Source organism: Pan troglodytes, chromosome 16 (assembly GCF_028858775.2).
Source record: "Pan troglodytes isolate AG18354 chromosome 16, NHGRI_mPanTro3-v2.0_pri, whole genome shotgun sequence".
Classification (NCBI taxonomy): domain Eukaryota; kingdom Metazoa; phylum Chordata; class Mammalia; order Primates; family Hominidae; genus Pan; species Pan troglodytes.
The window spans coordinates 81990486-82013773 of record NC_072414.2 but is presented as its reverse complement, the minus strand read 5'-3'; the positions used below and the strand labels follow the sequence as shown (position 1 = coordinate 82013773).

Genomic DNA, 23288 nt, shown 5'->3' with positions numbered 1-23288 from the left:
CACCTTCAAATGGGGTATCTAACTGGCACCTGCAACCAAGCTTCTTTCTGGTCCTCCCTAAAACACATGCTTCCCCCTGAGATCTTGCCACTTTCATTAATTCTGTCTTTTCAGTCGCTGAGGCCCTAAACCCAGTCAGCCTTGACTCTTCTTGTCGGTCATACCCCATAATTTCCCACCCAGAAATCCTGGTGGCTCCATCTTCAAAATGCATCCGGAATCTGAGTATTTCTCCCTGGTCCGAGCCACCACCATCACTCGCCCCTCACTGCTCTCCCTCCTCCTGTCCTTCCCCATGGAGGCTACTCTACCACAGTAGCCAGAGTGACCCTCTTAGTACACAGGTGAGACCATGTCACATCTCTGTTCAGCCTTCCCCTGGCCTCCCAAATACCTCCCTCAGAGTGAAATCAAAAGTCCTGCCCCTCCTCCAGATATGCCACTGTCAGCTCCTCACTCTCTCCTGATCTTGGCTCAAATGTCACTTTTTTAATGAAATGTAACCTGACCACCTTATTCCATCCCACCCCCCGCCAATAACATTTGTAAACTGACTACTTTTTCTTTTTCTTTCTTTTTTTTTTTTTTTTTGAAACACAGTCTCACTCTGTCATCCAGGCTGGAGTGCAGTGGCGCGATCTCGGCTCACTGCAACCTCTGCCTCCCAGGTTCAAGCGATTCTCCTGCTTCAGCCTCCCAGGTAGCTGGGGCTACAGGCGCCTGCCACCATGCCTGGCTAATGTTTTTTGTATTTTTAGTAGAGACGGAGTTTCACTATGTTGGCCAGGCTGGTCTCGAACTCCTGAGACACTCAGGAGACCATGAGGAGGAGACCTTGTGATCCACCTGCCTCAGCCTCCCAAAGTGCTGGGATTACAGGCGTGAGCCACTGTGCCAAGCCAGCTTTTTCACAATTAAATCTCCAGTACCTAAAAGTGCATGGACACAGAGTGCGTGCTTCATCAATGTTAGCTGAATAACAGAATGGCAGCCAGGACTTGAACCTGTGTCTTGATCCCAAGTCCAGCACTCTTTTGCCCTCACCTTACCCAGCACCTGCTGCACTTAGGAGCAGGAGCAGGAGGCCTCTGGGGATGATCATGAGTCCTCCAGGAGAACCTGGGTTGAACCAGATTTCATCCTGTGCTTTGGCCAAAACCACACCAGAATCTGTCAGATGTGCTACATCAGGAATCATCTGCAGAGGGACACAACTCTCACCCCACCCAATCCCTGTTCACGCTGGAAGCTGACTTGTTAGTCCTTGTATCTATGAGCCAGGTGCCTTACACCTATTGGCTTCCTGGATCCTCACTGTAAGCCCAGTGAGACCGGATCATTATCCCCATTTTACAGGTGGGCCCACTAAGGCTTACACAGGTGAATCTACTTGTCGAAGGTCGTAGAGATGTAAGTGTAGTGCTGGGATTCAAACCCAGGCCTGGCCATCTCAGAAGCTTATGCCCTTCTCACCATACCTGGCTGTATCTGCTCCCACCTCCCGCCTCTGGCCTGGATGGAAGTCCACCACCCTCCATCCCTCCTGCAGCTCAGCTCCCTTCCAGGTGTGGGCTCACCTGTGGGTCCTTGCCCTTGAAGCTGCACTGCTGTTTCTTCTCTGCGTCTGCACCCCAAAGCAGCTGGGGAATGAGAAAGGGGAAGGTAGTGGACAAAATGGAGGGTTTGCTGAGCCTCCCTCCTCTCCCATCGGCATCATCCTTGGACCCAGAAGGTCAAGCTTCCCGTCCATCTTCCCTCTGTGGTCCTCTGCCCAGCCTAGCCAACTCCAGGCAACATCTCTCACCTCCTGGTACTCCCCGCCTGGCAAGAAGCTGAGGTTGCTATTGAGTGCAAAGAGGGCCTCTCGAGCACCCACGTACAGGGTCGTGCCATCCCTGCTCAGCAGAAGGGCTGTGTAGTTGGAGATGTTTTCAGCTTCGAATCTGAGGAATGGCCGCTCTTCAGAGCCTGGGGAGAGGAAGATGGATATTACCTGGGGCCACCCCTCCCACGGGAAGCCTCTTAACACCAACCTTTAGATGGACTGGTTTAAAGGAAGGTAATCAGCAAGGCAAAGGGTGGCAATGGCAAGGGGCTGGGGGCAGGGGGATCAGGTTTGATGGGCGAGCAGCATTCCTGGACTCTCAAACATTACATAAGAAATGATGCAGAGATGTATGTACAAGGATACTTACTACGGCACCCTTCAATTTAATAAAAAACTGAAAACCAAAGAGTCCGTCCAACCAGAGGGGACCTTGTCAAAATAAATTATGATGCCTCAATCCAACTGAATACTATGCAGCTGGGAAAAAAAATGATGTATTAGAAGCTCCAGAAAAACAGGCAAGAAAGGCATGGTCAAAATATCAAGCAAACTAAAATATAAGGTGATGAGTTTTCAGCACATAATAGAATATTAAGAAAGGAAAATACATTTAACACTTTCCTTTGAGTGACATTAGACCCAAAGAGAAGGAAATGTTAAGCGGGCCCTGCAGTGAATGCTATTTGCATTGACAGAGTAATGCAAATGTTGAGCACAGGCTTTTCTTTTTTTTTTGAGACGAAGTCTCGCTCTGTTGCCCAGGCTGGAGTGCAGTGGCATGATCTTGGCTCACTGCAACCTCCACCTCCTAGGTTCAAGTGATTCTCCTGCCTCGGCCTCCCAAGTAGCTGGTATTACAGGCATGCACCATCACACCCAGCTAATTTTTGTATTTTTAGTAGAGACGGGGTTTCACCATGTTGGCCAGGCTGGTCTCAAACTCCTGAACTCAAGTGATCTGCCCGCGTCAGCCTCCCAAAAAAGCACTGGTCTTTGAGACTGATGGTTATTACACAGAATGGGAGTGTTTTCAATTTTGACCTCAGAAACCAGAACTGATGACAGACAGACATCATAATATGGTAGCAGGGTTGTCACAAGCTGCTGTCAATGGCTAATGGAATAATAAATACAGGTCAAGTGTACTGTTTTATATTGCAAAGGTAACCAATAAAGGAAGTGAATACAGTACGGTGACAGAATATGTTGGGGGGAGGAAGGGAAGGGAGATGTAAGTGAGGGAAAGTTAGGAATTCAAATAAGCCAAGAAATAGTGGTGTAAGTATTTTACTTAAAAATATGGAGGAAATGGGCTGGGCGTGGTGGCTCACACTTATAATCCCAGCACTTTGGTGTGGATCACCTGAGGTCAGGAGTTCGAGACCAGCCTGACCAACATGGAGAAATCCCGTCTCTACTAAAAATATAAAATTAGCCAGGCGTAGTAGCACATGCCTGTAATCCCAGCTACTCGGGAGGCTGAGGCAGGAGAATCGCTTGAACCTGGGATGCAGAGGTTGCGGTGAGCTGAGATCACACCATTGCACTCCAGCCTGGGCAACAAGAGTGAAACTCCATCTCAAAAAGAAAAAAAAAAAAATGGAGGAAATAATGGTAGAACAAGAACCCTAAGAACCCTAAATGATTGATTAAAAGTCCCTTTTAAATTGGCCTGGGGTGAGGGAGGACAGACATTTTTGCTTTTTATAATAAGCCCTTCTATACTTAAAAATATATATATACGTGCATGTATCCTTGATACAAATTTTATTTATTTTTTGAGACTGAGTCTCACTCTGTTGCCCAGGCTGGAGTGCACTGGCATGATCTCGGCTCACCGCAACCTCCGCCTTCCAGGTTCGAGCAATTCTTCTGCCTCAGCCTCCCGAGTAGCTGGGATTACAGGCATGTGCCACCATGCCCGGCTAACTTTTGTATTTTTAGTAGAGACAGGGTTTTGCCATGTTGGCCAGGCTGGTCTCGAACTCCTGGCTTCAAGCAATCCGCCTGCCTCAGCCTCCCGAAGTGCTGGGATTACAGGTGTGGGCCACTGCGCCCAGACCTTGGTACACATTTTAAGTATCTTTTGTTTTTGCAGAATAACAACAAGGAAAGACACGAATTATCTACCATGAAGTGAAAATTCAGGTTATATTTAGTATGTATGGTCAAATTCTATTTTTCGTGGGAAAAATATAAGTATAGGAAAAAAATCCAGAAGGATGTATCACAAAACACTAAAACATGGGCTCCCTGGTAGAATTACAGGTAGCTTTCTTTTCTTTTTTACTTGTTATCATTTTTAGATTCTCTAATAAGCAGGTTATCCTTATATAATGTGAAATATATAAATCAAAGAAAAAAAAAAAAAGAAACACACACACACTTACCCACCAGGGTACTGTTTATGCTTTGGGTAACTAAAGGGTTTGGAGAGAAATTATTTTTAAAATTCTAAGCAGCTGATGAGAACACAAAAACAAGCAAAGAGCAGCACCCTGACCACCCTCAGGCACGTTGTAGCGGACCAGTGGGTTATGACCACACAAACAGTCTCACAAAGCTGAGGAAGCAAAAAGTGCAACACGCCCAATCAAGCAGCTGTGAAGATGACTTCATGTGTGTTTACCTGTGGAGTGTTTTTACATACCCCCAGCCTGGTTCCATAAAGGGTGGGGAGACATGAAGAAAAGAAAGTAGTGAAATATAAACATTAAAATCAGGAGCAGAGAAAACCCAAATCTGAAGAAAAACATCTCCACCAGCAAGGAAGTAAAAATTCACGAGTAGGTCAATGAGTCCTCGCACAGCTGGTAGAGAAGGGCTGAGCCTTTAGTGCTGGGCCTCCTGGTGGCCAAAGAAAAATGGGAAATGAAGCTACTCCATCCTCAATGTCCATAAGGAGGAACACATACCAGCCATTTGGGGGAAGCTCAGCCTTTTTTTTTTTTTTTTTTTTTTTTGAGATGGTGTTTTGCTGTTGTTGCCCAGGCTGGAGTGCAACAGCACAATCTTGGCTCACCGCAACCTCCGCCTCCCAGGTTCAAGCGATTCTCCTGCCTCAGCCTCCTGAGTAGCTGGGATTATAGGCATATGTCACCACGCCCGGCAAAGTATTTTTAGTAGAGACGGGGTTTCTCCATGTTGGTCAGGCTGGTCTTGAACTCCTGACCTCAGGTGATCCACCCGCCTCGGCCTCCCAAAGTGCTGGGATTACAGGCGTGAGCCACCACGCCCAGCAGCTCAGCCTTTTTTTTTTTTTTTTGAGACGGAGTTTCTCTCTTGTTGCCCAGGCTGGAGTGCAATGGTGCAACCTACACCTCTCAGGTTCAAGCGATTCTCCTGCCTCAGCCTCCAAAGAAGCTGGGATTACAGGTGCCTGCCACCATGCCCAGCTAATTTTTGTATTTTCAGTAAAGTCAGGGTTTCATCATGTTGGCCAGGCTGGTCTCTCATACTCCTGACTTCAGGTGATCCGCCTGCCTCAGCCTCCCAAAGTGCTGGGATTATAGGCCTGAGCCACCGCGCCCAGCCGAAGCTCAGCTTTACAACTGGCAGCAAATGGGGAAGGAAGCCCTTGGGTGGGGGTGACACTAGTTAACAGGATGACGGGGGTCAGGTGGCTGAGCCACCGAGCCCGGCCCTCAAGTAGGCCCTTCTGTCAGGCAGCAGAGACATCGTCTCAATGAGCTGCAGTTTCTCATACATGTCACGGGAGGAATGAGACATATAAAGATCACAGGAGTCTCAAGAGGAGTGAGACCAAGACAGACACTGCGGTCCCTTCTTATCTTTTGGATTTTTCCATAGTTCTCTGGAAGCAAGGGCTGGTTCAGATAAGCTGGTTGCCCGTGCTTATCTACCTGCAAAAGAGCGTTTCCACCTGGGCAGGCCCTGTAAGTCTGGGCAGCAGACCGCCCTTGGAATCTGTCCAGACAAAGAAATGCCAAGAGTCAGAGATAAGCCTCAGTCCCAGGTGGCAACTCAATCCCACTTACGCCTGGGAGAAGGGGTGGAAACCTGCCACGGGCACTACAGAGTGCAGCCGGCTGGAGGGGAAACCTATAGACCAGCCAGTCCCTGGTTCAGCCCAGGCCTCCAAACGAGCCAGCCACAAGCCCTCTAGCCTAGTGAATGAAACGACAAAGGGACAGAAAGGGGAATGTGCCTTGGAGAGGGGGGTGAAGGGCCCCTTAACCAGGCTTTCCCCTTCTGGGGCTTCCCTTCCACACTTGCCTCATCTCTCTGCCCTGAGAGTCAGACTGAAAGCCATGGTGTGCAGAGTAGAGTTAGAGACCTGGGTTCAAAGTCATCCTCTACCACTTACTGGCTGTGTGCCACCAGGACACGCCACTTAACCTCTCAAAGCCCCGTTTTCCTTATCTGTAAAATGGGGAAAATAATAACACTTTGCCTCATGGGGTTGTTATTAGAAAAAATGAGATTACGTATGTAAATAATAATATACATAATAACCCACATTTACTGAGACAGCTTTGCTAAAACAACGTTGCACATGGTTTGCAGTGTGGCATGGTGTCTGGCACGCGACCAACACTCAATGAGTGACTCAAAAACAAAATCCAAAAGCCCCGCAGGAAAATCCGGCCCGGTGAGAGCTGCCAGAAGGGCAGAGCTCCTTGCGGGAGTCGGGCCTCCCTCATCCAGGGGGTTCACGAACTTAGCCTGGGCGATTCTAACTTAGGCACGCACCTGGTCACACGAGGGTCTCATGGCCAAAGCCAGACGGCATCAGCTCAGAAACGGAGACTTGCATGTCACAGGCTCGTGTTGTGGGCGCGAGCTGGTCTGTGCTCGGTGTGAGTGGTGTTACTGTCTAAGGGCCCAGGTGCTTGGGTCACCTCCAGAGCGACTGCAGACGTCTGTGCAGGACCCTGCCTGAGCTTGCCTGTGGTGTGTGTGTGTGTGTGTGTGTGTGTGTGTGTGTGTGTGTGTACACGGTACCGCAGGGCTTGTCCACGCTTGCGCACTCACTCCTAGGTGCTCTTTGTGCAGGGGTGGGGGTGTTTCTGCACTTTACTTCCTGCGAGGGGCTGGCGCACCTTGGGGTCAGTCTTAAGCTTTTATGCTCTCCGTTGTGTCAAAGAGTGTCTCGCTCGCTCTCCTGGGCTGCCTGTGCTGCTCAGACATCCTCTAAATCCATCTATCCAGTGGGTTAGTCCAGTATGAAGAAAGCAGGGCACGCCGAGGCTGCGGCCGGTTTTCCCATTCAGGGTGAACCCTCTCCCTCCACCCCGACAGGCTTCAGCCAGGGGCTTCACCAAGGCCAGTGCATCCCACTAGGCAGATCATCCTTCAAAAAGGCAGACCGGGGCTGGTCTGGGGCTGCCCTGTCCCTCCCTGGAGGGAGACGGCACATGGAATGGGCACATAAGAGTCACCTGCAGGGTCCCCACTCCCCACCCCAGGAAGTGGGGTTCTGAGTAGGAAGTGATGTGGGAATACTCAGCCCTCAGCCCCATGTAAGGGTCCTCCTTCCCTGTGACTCAGCCGGAAGCCTGGAGCTCTCTGGGGTGAGACAGGAATAGGGCTCAGCACCATCCCCACCCTGGGTAGTCCCCACCCCAGGCCAGCCAGCTAGCTGCAGCAGCGCTGTGACTCAGAGCCCCACCCCACCTTTCTCTCTACTGTGGCTCCGGGCACGGCAGCAAGACGCTGACCTGGCCCTAACATCCCACCCTCTACAGGCCCCAGCAGGATCAGGCCAGAAAACACCAGCTTCCCTGTGGAGTCGGTGGGGAAGGGGCCTCCAATGCAAGGAGGCAGCCAGTGGCCTCCCCCAACTCTCAGAGAGGGGTCTGGGCGGAACAAGTCCCCAGACAGCCTCCTGAAAGGCTGTTGTAGCCCTTCGTCCCCAGGGATGTCACGATAAGTCACCAGAACCTTGGACCCACTTACCCCAGCAGCAGCCCCACCTCCAGGGCAGGAGTGCTGACGGGGCCACAGTCAGCAGGAAACTGGGACACACTGCCAACCTGGGTGCACTTCCTTCCTCCACACGGCCCGTGTTGGGCAGGGCAGCCACTTCTTCCTCATGGAGCATGGAGGAGGGGGCCACATTCTGCTGACACCAGCCCAGTGCCAGAGTCGAGTCCCTGACCAGGGACTCTGGGCAGAGGTTGGGGGTGTTGTGTGCCAAGGGTCCTCCCATGGACTGAGGTCACCAAGAAAGTGGCAACGAGGGCAAGGGAACCTGGCCTCACAGCATCCGTGCTCCTGGGGCATGCCCCGGAAAGCCATTGCTACAGCCCCAAGTGGGCAGACGAAGAGCCTCTGCCAGAACCCCCAGGCAGTCCCAGTCCCGACCTAGGGCCTGTGCCATGGGTGCACAGACCACTGCCGTCACCTTAGGAGCCTGCCTGCCGCCTGCCTGCTCACAGGTCTACACAGGGCCACGCTCAGTCCCTCTGCTCAGGGGTTGGCTCCCCTCTAACAACCCGGCTTCTAGGGCCTCTGCCCTGGGTCTGCCTTCCTGCCTTTATAGATGTCTCCACTTCTTCCAAGGAAATCGGGGTCATCAGGCATAAACAACCTCAACTTCCCACCCCATCTCCTCAGAGACCAAATCCTGTGCCACCAACTCTACCTGTCAGAAAGCAGTTTTTGTTCCAATGTCCATTCTAGAAACTTTTGTGCCTCCCTCCACCTGCCTTAGACAAGCTCCCAAAGAGAACAGCCACCCCATGCCATCTCTGCCTCTCACCTTCCACTCACTCCTCCACAGAAGTTGGGCCTCAGCCAGCCCCACGCTCAGCAGTGCCAGCCCTGCCAAGAGCCCAGGGATCGCCTTGCTGACAGACCCCAGACACGGGCCACGCCACCCCGTCCTCTAGGTACCTGTGCCCCCAGTCTCAAGCATCACTCCGTGTCTCCCTCACATGCCTTCTGGGCCTCTAGCCCTCAAAGAGCTAAAGTATGTGAGCACTTTCTCAGCCCTTTAAACGGATTAAGTCATGTCATCCTCACAAGGCTGCTGTGTTTTATTACCTCTGTTTCAGGTGCAAGTCATCCCTGGGAGGAGTGGTGGGGATGCCGTCTGACCCTGGGCCACCTGGCTGCAGCATCTGTGTTGCTGACCACCCTCCTGCCTCAGGCTTTGCTCCTGAATGTTCTTGCTCTCTAGGTCTGTCCGCTCCTGGCCCTGCTCTTCTTAACTCCGTTCAAGCCCCTGGGTCACACGTCCATGCTCATCACTTCAATGACGCGGATGCTGGCGATCCCCAAATCTCTTCATCCAAGTGCAGATCTTCCTCCAACACACCAGACCCCACAGTGCAGAGGGGCCTCTGTGGGTGCCTCCCACCACCTCACCGCCCCCTTCCAGTCCCACTCCCTGGCTTGGCATTTTGTGTTTGTGTGTGGCACCACTCACCTGGGTGTCTCACCATCCTCCTTCCTCAGAAGTCCAGTCTATAATCAAATCCTGCCAATTTTCTCTCAATATTTTCCAAATCCATTCCCCTCACCATCCCCACTACCGCAGTCCTGAGCCTGGCACCATCCTCTCTCACCTAGGCCACCATCACAGCAGCCTCCCAACCAGCCTCCCACCTCCAGGCCAGCTGCTATGCTGCAGCCAGAGGGCTCTCTGGGAGCCGTCACTGTTCTGCCTAAAAACTTCAATAGCACCTCGTCGTCCGAGCTCCTAACTTGCCAGTGCTTGCCACCCACCCACCTCTTGGTTCGACCAAGTGACATGGAACTGCAACTCAAGGGCCCAATTCTCATCTCCAGTCTGTTCAGGAAGTCCCCTCCACCCCGAAGGCTTTCCTTTTGACTAACTCACACTCATCCTTTGAGACTTGGCTCAGTTCCACCTCCTCCGGGAGGCCTTCCTGAATCCCCGGCTGGGCAAGGGCCCTTCTCCGTATGCCCATCATTTCCTGTTCACATGTCTTGTAGTGCACTGGTGACACTGTCGGATGATGGCAATGTTTGATGTTTGATGATGATGATGAGGGTCTTTCTGTGCTCTTCTCTCTTTTTTTTTTTAAGACAGTCTTGCTCTGTCGCCCAGGCTGGAGTGCAATGGCATGATCTTGGCTCACTGCAACCTTGAACCTTGGGTTCAAGCGATTCTTCCGCCTCAGCCTCAGCCTCCTGAGTAGCCGGAATTACAGGCACCCGCCATCATGCCCGGCTAATTTTTGTGTGTGTATATATATATATATATATATATATATATATATTTTTTTTTTTTTTTTAGTAGAGATGGGGTTTCACCATGTTGGCCAGGCTGGTCTTGAACTCCTGACCTCAGCTGATCCACCTGCCTCGGCCTCCCAAAGTGTTGGGATTACAGGTGTGAGCCACCGCACCCGGTCTTTGTGCTCTTCTTTTCCACCAAGCTGACAGCATCTTCAAGATCAAGACCATGTCTTATTCATATTTGTATCAACTGGTCAGGTGAGCTCCCAGCAGTTGTTCCATAAATGTTTGTTGACTAAACAAATGAATGACACAGTCCCAGTGAGAGTGCTCCAGCCCAGAGAGGGGCCCCAGATAAAAATGGGGCAACGTGGAGGTCCTGAAGCATCACACTCACAAAAGTGTGTCTGAGAAGCACTGCTACCACTCTGACCCCTCCCAAAAGCACTGAACACATAGAAGTATAACAGCTGACAGGAGCTCGAGACCAGCCTGGGCAACATGATGAAACCCTGTCTCTACCAAAAATGCAAAAATTAGCTGGGCCTGGTGGCATATGCCTGAGGTCCCAGCTACTCAGGAGGCTGAGGTGGGAAGATCGCTTAAGCCTGGGAGGTGGAGGTTGCAGTGAGCCAAGATCTCACCACTGCAGCCTGGGTGACAGAGTGAGACCCCATCTCAAAAAAAAAAAAAGAAAAAGAAAAAAAGAATTAAGTATGACAGGTGGAAGTATGACAGCTGAAAGTATGGTAGGGAGACAGGAAACAAGCTTCACGGACTGGAAGGGGCACAAGACATGTGTGTGAATCCTCACTTGATCACTGACCCACTGTGCAACCCCGAACAAATTCTCAGTCCTGAGAGGGCTGCCTTGCAGGATTGCTGAGAAGACTAAATAAACACAGTACGTGGCAGTGCAAAGCTCTGCAAAGATTAGGGGTCAGTGACCATCAATAATCAAGATGGGTTCTCCCCATGCTCCCTACTCCTTCCCTTGCTTCTTGCCTTCTACTTTTACTCTAGCCCTTTTTCACACGCAAGACTTAGGCCCCAGACATGTGCTGCTACACGGAATGGGGGTCCAACCTTACCAGATCTTCAGAAAAGCTGGAAACCTAGATTTTTATGTAAAATTTCCTAAGTTTTAAATATCAGCAACTAATTAAAATTTTTCTTTCTTTTTTTTTTTTTTTTTTTTGAGATGGAGTTTTGCTCTTGTTGCCCAGGCTGGAGTGCAATGGCATGATCTTGGCTCACTGCAACCCGTCTCCCAGGTTCAAGTGATTCTCCTCCCTTAGCCTCCTGAGTAGCTGGGATTACAGGTGCCTGCCACCATGCCCAGTTAATTTTTCTATTTTTAGTAGAGATGGGGTTTCACCATGTTGGCCAGGCTGGTCTTGAAACTCCTGACCTCAAGTGATCCACCCGCCTTGGCCTCCCAAAGTGCTGGGATTATAGGCGTGAGCCACCGCACCTGGCCTAATTAAAATTTTTCTAAAGAACTTGGAAGTCAAACAAAATGTATCTCCAGGCTGGCTGTGGCCCACTACCCTTCAGCTTGCAAACTTCTGTCTGAGATGTGTGCCTCAGTCTCCTGTGTGCCACATTCCTGACCAAGTCTGCCAGCTCTGCCCTCTTCCCAACTATGGCCATGCCACCAGGGGCCTCGGCTGGATCCCCTGCCCCGTCCAGAGACTGACCTCAACAGATTTCTTTAACAGATGGAAAAATATAACCTGCAATTATTCAAGGGCTGAGCCGGGTCATCTTGCTGCTTTTGTACGATTCACAGGTGAAGCAGGAGGCAGCTGTTCTAATGGAAAGAATGTGGTTGCTGAATCGAGAACTGTGGCCCAAGGCTTGGTCCCAAACTCTTCTATAGCTGCATGACCTTGATAATGAGTTAGCTTCACTGAGCTTTGGTTTCCTCATCTGCATGAGATAAAGCAATGCACTTCCACATCCAACAGCAGTGCCTGGCACACAGGGAGTGCACCGCAATGGCCGCTTTTATTTGCTCTTCCAGTTGGCCCCCTTCCTAGAGGATGGGCCAAAAGATGCCAAAAAAGAGGACACGAGTTGGCTAATTTGGCTCCTCTTTAGGAGTATGGTAAAATGATGGCTTCTGTCTCCTACCCACCATCCCCACTGAAACCCCCTTGCCACAGGCCCCCCACCTCTCGGAAGCCTGTTAGACTACAGGATGGGCTTCCAGATGGATCCAGGAGTGCAGAATAGAGCTTCCATGCACAACAAGTCAGATCACAGGCCTGGGAGGCAGAACTCTAGCAGCTGGACAGAACACTCCACCTCTGTGTATCACTCTGTAGCCACTCTACTCTTCCGTGACCACCTCTGCCACAGGGCAGGAGCCACCCCTTAGTGTTCCAGTATTCAGTGCCCAGAAGAGGGTCGATGGTGAGCTAATAAGTATAGAGCCGCTGTGGGTACCAGACTTTTTTTTTTTTTTTTTTTTTTTTTGTGAGCCAAAGATATTTTCTTCATTTCTTGCATTACAAGTTCTCTCTGATGACATGCTTGGCCTGAGACTCCTTGCCATAGTCCTTAACTACTATACAACTGCAACCAACCACTTTACGGGGTTTCCCCTCTCTGTCAATTTGACAGAGACCTACCCATTCCCCCAGTTTCTTTTGTCATCAACCTTAATTAGGTTGATTTGGTGCTCAGCACAAAGGGCCTCCACCAACTTGACATACACAGTCTCATCACCGTTGGATGCAAGCACACAAAGATGGGCTTGGCGCTTGTCTAAGGCTTTGGTAGCTTTGCGAATTCCATGTGCTAGGCCATCGTGGATGAGGGCTGTCTTCAACAGCTCTTGTAAAGCAGCATTAATGTCCATTACCCCTCCAGCAGCAATGCCTTCCTCGGCCATGGCAGTGGGTTATGGGTGAAGCCGAATCTTGAACGCAACCGAGCCTGAGCCTCCGTCTCTGCATGACTTGGTGGCAGCAGGGAAAGAGCCACCAGGCTTTTAATTATCTTATCTTACAGACAGGATAGCTGTCCCACTCCCAGCACAGGGAGGTCAGAATGTGAAGAGGAGGGGCAGGGAAACCAGCTGGGGAAAAGCATGGAGAATGCAGTCCAAGGGAGCAGACTTCCCAAAAAGCTAATCTGAGGGAAGGCAGGCCTCGACCACAGGAGTCTCGCGTTGTGTTGTTCCTGTTGCCCCGATCCCCAGGGAGGGCCACATCAGAGGCCCCCTGAGTCCTGCGCCAGCCTGAGCACCCATGGGGGTGGAGTGAGAGGCAACAGGCTCTAAGAAGATAAAGGAAGGAGTGATTGATGACATGACCCGAGTCTAGCCTTTTCTCCAGGCCCCGTGCCACCCTCTGTCTCTTGCCTAGAGGATGAACATGCTGGTATATCCAGATATGCCCCAAAAGTTGTGCAAGTTTAGCGCTCTCCTGGGTTGGCACAGAGGTATTTCAACACCAGCTGGATGTGGGTTGTGCCGAAGGCAGAGCAGAACCAGTGAAGGGCAGGCAGGGAGAGGCATGGTCCAGCCCCATGCAGAGGAGGTTCTTCAGGCAAAGGAGGACTTTGAAAAGGCTGAATCAGGAGCACTTAATAACTGGGCTATAATTAAGCAGGACCCCTGGTAATGACCTCCAATCAGCTCCTGGGGGCCTTGCTTTGTCTTTTCTACCAGGGCAGGCACTAAGCCTGACAGGCTTGGCACCTAGCAGAGGGCCTGCATACCACCAGTGTGCACAAAAATGGATGCAAATAACCTCACCAAGCAAGGCTGGCAGGGGGTTTCTAGCACACCAGAGCAGAAGCTACCTTTTTACTACGGATGCAGCACGGGCCAGGCACCATGCCAAACACTTTACATACATTATTTCATGTAATCCTCTCAGAACACTGTGAAGATGGCCATTATTCCTCTCTTGCTAATGTGAAAATGGGCCTGGAGAAGGCCAGGAGCTTGCCCAAGGTTGTGTAGTTAGTAAGGGTGGCAAGCTACTTTACAAAGCCAGGCTCTGAGCATCCACAGTTAGAGCGCCTTCCACTCACCTCTGCAGAGCCAAAGAGATGCTGGCCCATAGGACAGAGCTGGAGACAAAGGCTCATGTCCAGTTGAGACCATGTCAAGGAGGGAAGCCAGTAACCGGGCTGAGGGCTCAACAAGCGACCAGCATCAGGGCTTCCCAGGGCAGCCTTGACCCTGGCTGCCTCCTCCAGGGCCAGAGGGCAAGCAGCTGATTTGTGCCAAATGCTCCATTCTCTCTGCTCAATGGGGTTTTGTTGACTGCAGTTTGCAGGCCTACAGATTTCTGTCCAATCTGCTTCAGAAATACTGCGTCCAGAGCTTTCCCGCCCGGCACTTCTGGGGCAGGAGGGAATTAATAACTCCCTTTAAGGCCGGATGTGGTGGCTCATGCCTGTAATCCCAGCACTTTGGGAGGCCAAGATGGGCAGATGACCTAAGGTCAGAAGTTCGAGACCAGCCTGGACAACACGGTGAAATCCCATCTCTACAAAAATACAAAAATTAGCTAAGCATGGTGGCGGGCACCTGTAGTCTCAGCTGCTCGAGAGGCTGAGGCAGGAGAATCACTTGAACTTGGGAGGTGGAGGCTGCAGTGAGCGGAGATGGCATCACTGTACTCCAGCCTGGGAGACAGAGCGAAACTCCATCTCAAAATAACAATAATAATAACTCCCATTAAGTGTCCAAATAAGGTGGCCCAAAAAGACTTTGGAGGGCCATGAGAGGAGGCGTGTTTTGCTTCTCCCCACATGGCCAGGCTGGGAGGCACTGGGCGCCATTGTTTCTACTCAGCACCACTCCTGCTCCTGACCGAGGCTTTGGTCCTGGAGCTCTGCATGGTAGTTCCAACGCAAGAGAACCCAAATTCCACACACTTCTTTGAAGTGTTCCTTTCAGAGACTTCCAGCTGACTGTGGAGCCCCCAGTGGCTGTCCCCCCATCCTCCTCCCCCTACTGGCCACTGGGCGAGGCCACAAATCGGCTCCCTGCATCTTAAGCACCCCAGGAATGTGCTGTTCATCAACAATAATTAGGGTTCCCTATGAAGGACCCCAGATGCAGGGCAAGCTGGACGCTCCACTTCAAGGGATTTTGTTTTAAACCACAGACATAGCCCCACTGTCCCTAGGCATCTGGGTCCTTACGGGGCATGGGTGGGAATTCAGTAGAGGAGTGAGTGGCAGGAGGAAAGGAGGGTGTGTAATCTCCAGTTCCAAACCCTTTCTCCTAAGATGCATGCAAGGGAGGGCACTAGGGCCCTGGGCCCGGCGTCCCATGGTCACCACGAGCCTGCCCAGGATGGGCACACTGCCAGGAACATCTAATGAGCCCCCTGGGATGAGGCAGGAAACCGCCTTAGGCCACACTGAAGGGTGAGCCTGTTCAGTTACCAGGGCATTCCCCTCTCGGACTCCCAGCCAGCCCTAGGACCTGCACGTAGGTAAGAGTAGGAGGTGGGTATGAGGGCCAGGAGGAAGCCCAGAGAGGGGGCACTCCAGGGTATAGTGGCAACTCAGTCGACTATAGATACGTGCTCACAAGTTCGGGTAGCTAGGTGCCACTACACTATTCCAGGGCTTTGGTGGGACTGGAAAAATGGGCCACTCCGGGCAGACCTAGCCCCAAGAACATAGGAGAAGGGGTCTTTTGCTCCAGGATTCTTAGGTTGGAGAGCTGAGTGTGGACTGCATTTCAGGTCCTCTCAACCCTCAGCTGGGCACCTTGGTACAATGCACAAAATGCAAGCCCACCTACGGCAGCCCTGACAGGTGAATGCTGGTGCATGACAGAAGCCTGGGAACAGTCACAGGCTTGTAGAAGTGGACCAGGTCCTGCAGCTGCATTGGTAATAATAACCAAGTATTCTAGCTGCTCCTCGGGAAGCAGGTCCCCTCGATTCCCCTCACTGCTCTCCAGTTTTGCCTTCTAGCTACCCTGTGATTGTCCCATCCAGTTCCAGAGTTGGACATGAAACCTACCGTCTTTTGACATGGTCCCGTGAGCTAGCCCAGCTTTCCCAAGGCCATAAGTGGAGTCCATTGGAGCATCTGCCCCCATCTCACCCTGCCTTCTCCCAAAAATGAGAGGGTCTGAGGGCAAAGGGAGTTGTGGCCACAACAGAAGTAGCAAGGCAGCAGGCCTGGGGCTGGTTACACCTGTTCATCCTGACTTCACAAGCTGAAGCATCCAAGGGGCTACAGTCAAACTAACACCCCAACCCTGTCCTAACCCCAGGCAGAATCACCCCAGATCTGGGCAAGATGTACAGAAGTAAACTCTGAGCTGAGTAACACTCATTCAGCGGTTCCTGTACCAGGCCCTGTCCTAACGACTTTTCAAACACGAGCTGATTTAATCTTCACTACCTTGAGGTAGGTTCTGTTATTATACCTGTTTTACAGATGAAGAAATCAAGACCCAGAAACTTTAAGTAGCCTGCTCAAGGTCACATGGTTACTAAGTGGCTGAGGTAGCATTTGAACCCAGGTCATCTGCAGTATTTCAGACAGGGGTTCAGATAGGGTTACTTGAAGCCGCTAGGGCCCTGCCTTAATTTAAGTGCTGATTCTACTATTTCCCTTTGTAAATAGGATGCTTTTAGAGGTGGGGATGCTGTGAGGAGATGGAAGTCTGGTACAGTTTCAGTCTGTAACCTCTAATTCATACATGCTTTATTCCAAGTCATACAATATGACAACCAACAAGTTAAAGGGCTTGCGGATACATCTGTTGGGCACTTATAAACTTCATACCCGAGTAACACACCTTGCAAGGCACCTATGACTGCCTATTTTGCAGATGAGAAAGGTGGGGCACTGGGAGCAGAAGGCACTTACTTGCCCAGTGGAAGAAATGGGCTTGGGATCCAGGACCCTCTGAATCTAAAGCCCAAGTGCCCCAAGAAGAGCTGGAGAAGCAACCGGATGGAAGGGAAAAGGAGAGGGAAGGGCGGAGGGCTGAAACAGGAGGTGGCCACAGAAGCAGATGTGAGGACCAGGAAAGGAACCCAGCCAACCGGGATGCTACTCCCAGGTCACTCTGAGGAGGGGTCGCGCCCAGGACTTGGGAATGTCAGCGCCCAGAGCTGCCCCCATCCGCAGTCTGGTCGCTCCCAGGACTTGGGAATGTCAGCGCCCAGAGCTGCCCCCATCCGCAGTCTGGTCGCTCCCAGGGCCTGGAGGTCTCTCCATGCTGGGGCTTGGGGCTGCACTGGCAAGCCAGGGATGGAGGGGCGGAGAGGGAGGATCGGGCGCCTGCCCGCCCACCACAGCTCCCGGCCCTGCTGCGACTTGCTGGGAATACCAGAACCCCAGTGTTTATAGGACTGCAAGCAGTGGCCTCCCTCTACCCCGAGCCGCCCTCGGGGGCGGCACCGCGGTCGGCTCTGGTCAGCATCAAAGACAAGTAGATGGGCAGGCGGACCCCGCCGAAAGTGCATCCTCCTAAGGGAACTAGCGGGGACGACAGAGCGGGCTAGACCCCATCCCTACGCAGAAAGAAAACTGAAGAAAAGGGCCAGCGGCCCCACAGCTCCCCTCTCCTCTCCCTCCCTCCGCGCAGCGCCTTGAAAAAAGAAGGGGTCCTAATGGATCCCGTGCCTCCGACAGGTCCCCTCCTTGGTCCTTTGTCACGGCCACCTCCGCACGAGGCACGTCCCCGGCAGCCTTCCTTCCCCCGGCCCGCGTCCCCGGGTCCCCGGCACTCACCCAGAGGCAGGCTGATCCGGGGGCTGAGCGCCCAGGTCGGAGGCGGCGGCTGCAGCAGGAGCAGCAGCAGCAGGAGCAGCAGCGGTGGCCGAGGCGGCAGCGCGCCCCATGGGGCGGCGAGCCAGCTCCTCGGGCCCATCGCGGCGCGCAGCATTCGGAGAGCAGGAGCGACGGTGTCCCGCGGCTCGGGCTCAGGTGGCTCGGCCGGACTCACGGGCGGCAGCTCCGCCCCGCGGTCCGCCCCCGAGTCGCCCCGGGGGCCCCCGCCTCCGGACCTGGGGGGCGGGAGGTGGGAAACAGGGTCACGTGGGCCCTGGCGAACGCAGCCCCTCCGCGGGGCACCGCAGTCCTCCCGCCAGCGCCGGCCCCGCAGCCTCGGTTTGGGCAGAGCTCACCCGCAAGCGTCGGAGGGCGGGGCCGAAGGAGGAAGTCGGCCGTGAGCCCGGCCGGCCCGCCCCTTCCCCCTTCCTCCTTCCCGGGCGCTGGCAGCGCGAGGGGCGGCAGCTCGGGGCGCGGCCGCAGGGGGCCAAGCCCGGGATCAGTAGCCCCGGCGGCCGCCGGAGTGCTGGGACGCGGACGAAAGCCGACCCCCAGCTCCCCGCCCCCACTGCTCAGACCCTCCCACCGCCGCCCAGGCCCTGGCCCCTTCCGGCTCCTCTGGGACCCTCTGCTAGTGGCGTTGGTTTGGGGACACGCTGCGTCCCCGCTATGCGCCTAGGGAGTTAGGGGGCGGATGGTGATTAGGCCTTGGTCTCCTCCCTTTAGGCGCCCCCTCTGCTCTTGCTCCTGGCGACCCCCTTGTTCCTGCGACCAAATGAACTCGGCCGAGCTCGTGCTGACACTGGGGCTAGCAGCTTGAGAGTCCAATTTTTGCACAGGTCAATCCACTGCAAGTCATGGCTGGGCATTCACTACAAGCTCAGCACTTAGTCTAGGTACCCTGCGGGCTTGTCCGCTTAATATTCTGTCCACGCGAAGCCCTCGGGTGGGGGAAGGGCAAGATTAGCTTAAGTGGGATAATAGGATTTAATGTACTGCTGAGGAGGTAAAACCTTCACAACCTGCACGTGACCCGGCAGGGGAAGGGAACCCCTAAGACTGGAGTGGAAGCCCAGAGGCACCCACCCCTAATCCTCCTGGCTCCTAACATCTCCACGGGTGGAGTTCAGCTCTGCTGAGACCAGGGGTTTCCAACTGCAGCCTGGACCATTAGCAGATTCTGAAATCAATTTAGTGGATCCCAACAGCATTAAGAAACAAACAAAACATAGAAACTATCTAAGCAATAATCTCAAAGGATAAGTAATTTTGGGAAAGCTACTTCAACTTTTCCTAAGTGTGCACAGGATTACAGAAAAATGTAGTAGTTCCTCCTGTAGTTAAGAGTCCAAAAGAGTGAAAGCCTCTGCTAGTTATTTCCATGGCAGTAGAGACCATCGCTCCATAAATTTGCTGCAATTGCAGGAAAGCTCCTCTTCACCCCCAGCCAAAATCAGCCTCCTCAGAGCACCTCTTTTCCTCTCCTCCCGACTTTCAGGGTCTGCCACATCTGCTCCCACAACAGGGATGCTGTCAAGAGGGTGGGCACAGCACCCACATGGTCCCAGGTCTCCTTTCTTACAGCTAAGTTTCCTCATGCTGCATGATTTCTGTACCTCCATCACCTTCTGTGGACATGGTGCAGGCTAGCAGCATCCCTTTTAAAGGGGCTCCCAGAACTGGACACAGAATTCCACATGGGATATGGACAGCACCAAGCACCCACAGTGCTACTATTGCCCAGGTTTGGATGCTTACTCTAAATGGGTTCAATCCACCTACAGCCAGTGATACCCAAACCCCTATCTGCCGCCTAGTCCAGCCCTGCTCAGCCCTTAACTCCAAAAGGCCTCAACTTTTTTTTTTTTTTTTTTTTTGAGACAGAGTCTTGCTCTTTTGCCCAGGCTGGAGTGCAATGGTGCAATCTCCACTCACTGCAACCTCTGCCTTCTGGGTTCAAGTGATTCTCCTGCCTCAGCCTCCCGAGTAGCTGAGATTACAGGTTTATGCCACCACACCCCGCTAATTTTTTGTATTTTTAGTAGAGACAGGGTTTCACAATGTTGGCCAGGCTGGTCTTGAACTCCTGACCTCGGGATCCACCTGCCTTGGCCTCCCAAAGTGCTGGGATTTCAGGTGTGAGCCACCACACCTGACCCGGCCTCAACATTTCTATTTGGCTGTCTGAAAAGCATCTCAAGCCCAACATGTCCCAAACTAAGCTCCTGATCTCTCCCCCTTCTCAAAAATGTGCTCCACCTACAGCCTTCCCCATTTCATTTAATGGCAATTCCATCTTTAAGTTGCTCAGGCCAAAACCCTCAGCTCCTCTCATTATCTCACTCCTCACATCCAGTCCATTAGAAAATCTATAATCTGACCACTTCCCAGCTCCCTAGGGCCCAGGCACCACCCTCTTTCTCCTGGTTACTGCAAGGGCCTCCTAACTGTTCTCCCCGTTTCCTCCTTGGTTCCCCTACAATCTATTCTCAACACAGCAGCTGGAGTGAGTCTTTAAAACACAAGCCAGGACAGGGGTGGTGGTTCGCGCCTGTAATCCCGGCACTTTGGTGGGCCGAGGCGGGCAGATCACTTGAGGTCAGGAGTTCAAGACCAGCCTGGCCAACATGGTGAAACCCCATCTCTACTAAGAACACAAAAATTAGCTGGGCATGGTGGTGTGTGCCTGTAATCCCAGCTACTCGGGAGGCTGAGGCAGGAGAATTGCTTGAACCGGGACCTGGGAGGCGGAGGTTGCAGTGAGCTGAGATTGTGCTACTGCACTCCAGCCTGGGCTACAGAGCAAGACTCCATCTTAAAGAAAACAAAACAACACACAACACAAGCCAGGTCAGGGCTTTCCTCTGCTCAAAACCCTCCAAGGGTACCCCCATCTCATTCAGAATGACCTTACTTGGAGTGGTCTGCAAAGCCCTCCATGTCATCCTCACCACCAGTACCACTGCATCCTCTACTACTTTTCCCCTCACTCATCCACACCAGGTACATGTATAGTAGCCCGAACCAGCAGGGCCTTTGACCTGGCTGCTCCCTCACCTGGCACACTCTCCCCCTAGATAACCACAGGACTGAGTCCCTTGCTTCCTTTTGCTCATTTATCACCTTGAAGAATCTGAACTTCCTCCTAATATGCCCCTTATCTCCTTAAAAATACCTTGAGATATTTTTTCAGAGCACTCATCACTGAATAACATACGATATATTAGTTATGGTTTTTCTTTATTGTCTGACATCCCATCTCCCGCAGAATGCTGACTGAGAGGGCAGAGATTTTTGCTTATTTGGTTTGTTAAGTAATGTATCTCAAGCCTCTAGAATAGTGCTTGGCACATGGTAAGCAGGACTTCAGTAAGTACTGGCTGAATGAATGAATGAATGCAACTTGAGTCACAGAATACTGCTGACTCATGTCAGCTGACAACCAGAACTATTTTTTTTATATCAACTTTGCTCCAATAAAGAGTTTTACCAGCCAGGCGCGGTAGCTCACGCCTGTAATCCCAGCACTTTAGGAGGCCGAGGCAGGCAGATCACGAGGTCAGGAGATCGAGACCATGGTGAAACCCCGTCTCTAATAAAAATACAAAAAAAAATTAGCTGGGCACAGTGGTGGGTGCCTGTAGTCCCAGCTACTCAGGAGGCTGAGGCAGGAGAATGGCACGAACCCGGGAGGCAGAGCTTGCAGTGAGCCGAGATCGCGCCACTGCACTCCAGCCTGGGCCACAGAGCGAGACTCCATCTCAAAAAAAAAAAAAAATTAATTAATTAATTAATAATAAAATAAATAAATCTAGTGGTTCTGGCTCAGATGTCATCCCACTGAAGTCATGTTGAAAACTGATTCTATTATCATACATTTGGCTTCCCCTTCCAGTTTGGGGTCATCTGTAAACATGATAACCATTCCTTATGCCTTTATTCAAGCTATTGATAAAAATATTGGGTGAGCAGGGCCGGGCGTGGTGGCTCACGCCTGTAATCCCAGCACTTTGGGAGGCCGAGGTGGGCGGATCATGAGGTCAGGAGATCGAGACCATCCTGGCTAACACAGTAAAACCCCATCTCTACTAAAAATACAAAAAATTAGCCGGGCGTGGTGGCGGGCGCCTGTAGTCCCAGCTACTCAGGAGGCTGAGGCAGGAGAATGGCGTGAACCCGGGAGGCGGAGCTTGCAGTGAGCCGAGATCGCGCCACTGCACTCCAGCCTGGGTGACAGAGCGAGACTCCGTCCCAAAAAAACAAAAATTGGGTGAGCAGATCTAGCACCTAAATCTTGGTTTACTTTTTTCTTTTTTATTGAGAGAGGGTCTCACTCTGTCACCCAGGCTGGAGTACAGTGGCAAGATCTCAGCTCACTGCAACCTCCACCTCTCAGGCTCAAGCAATCCTTCCACCTGAGCCTCCTGAGTAGCTGGGACTACAGGCATGCACCACCACACCCGGATAATTTTTGTAATTTTTTTGTAGAGAAAGGGGTTTCACCACGTTGCCCAGGCTGGTCTCCAACTCCTGGACTCAAGCGATCTGCCCACCTTGGCCTCCCAAAGTGCTGGGATTACAGGCATGAGCCACTGTACCTGGCCAATCTTGGTTTCCTAATCCTACTCTCTAATAAGAGAACCAAGATTCTTTGGGTGAATGTAAGGGAAAGTACGACGTAAACATGAGACATTTTGTTGGGCCAGAAAGCAATGATCAGAAACTAATGAGGCCATGTCCAAAGGACATTGGAACCAGCTTGATGACCAATCTGAGCATTAAAACATAATGAAGTAATGGATTAATACATTAAATTTAAAAACAATCCATTAGTCCACAGTGAAACCCAGAGAGAGAGAAAAAATAAGGGGTGAAAAGGAAGCTTTTCTTTACCAAAAAATGCTGGTTAATAATGTAGAAGAGGCCGGGTGCAGTGGCTCACGCCTGTAATCCCAGCACTTTGGGAGGCTGAGGCGGGCAGATCACGAGGTCAGGAGATCGAGACCATCCTGGCTAACATGGTGAAACCCCGTCTCTATTAAAAATACAGAAAAATTAGCTGGGCGTGGTGGCACGCACCTGTAGTCCCCAGCTACTTGGGAGGCTGAGGCAGGAGAATCTCTTGAACTCAAGAGGCGGAGGTTGCAGTGATCCAAGATCACGCCACTGCACTCCAGCCTGACCGACAGCGAGACTCTGTTTCAAAAAAAAAAAGTAGAAGAAATGGTGATAGAATTAGAAAATCTAGATTCAAGTACGAATCATCAGTGGATGGGAAACCATTGGGTGGAAGATTGTTACGAAACTATACGTTAACAAGGTCTGTCCCACAGATGACTTACTAATTACCAAAGGGAACATTTATCTCTAAGGGAGAGATCTCGGGGCCACAATCTTAACCAAGTAGACAAAAGTAGCATCACAGTAATGGGACTATTTGACGTAATTTTCCTCCTGATATGATGCAATAAGAAGTACAAAACAGGCTGAGCCCAGCAGCTCACGCCTGGAATCCCAGCAC

General features: G+C 51.9%; 1 protein-coding gene and 1 pseudogene across 7 annotated transcripts in view; both read right to left on the bottom strand.

Moving 5' to 3' along the window:
* Positions 1-23288, bottom strand: part of SEMA4B (semaphorin 4B) — a 44862-nt gene that overhangs the window by 10305 nt on the left and 11269 nt on the right. For 2 of the 7 annotated variants that reach the window (XM_063795360.1, XM_054667920.2), the window contains exons 2-3: positions 1805-1968; positions 1578-1640 (exon numbers count right to left, since the gene is read on the bottom strand). Coding sequence is in view for 5 of the 7 variants with exons in the window: in XM_054667920.2 (XP_054523895.1) it covers positions 1578-1640; positions 1805-1893 (152 nt within the window). In the remaining 2 variants the exon portion in view is untranslated. Of the gene's footprint in view, positions 1-1577; positions 1641-1804; positions 1984-4457; positions 4486-17728; positions 18161-23288 lie in introns of those variants that run through there. The other 5 variants (XM_016927412.3, XM_054667919.2, XM_063795361.1 and 2 more) reach the window with 5 other exon arrangements.
* LOC134808558 (small ribosomal subunit protein eS12-like) lies at positions 12449-12993 on the bottom strand (annotated as a pseudogene).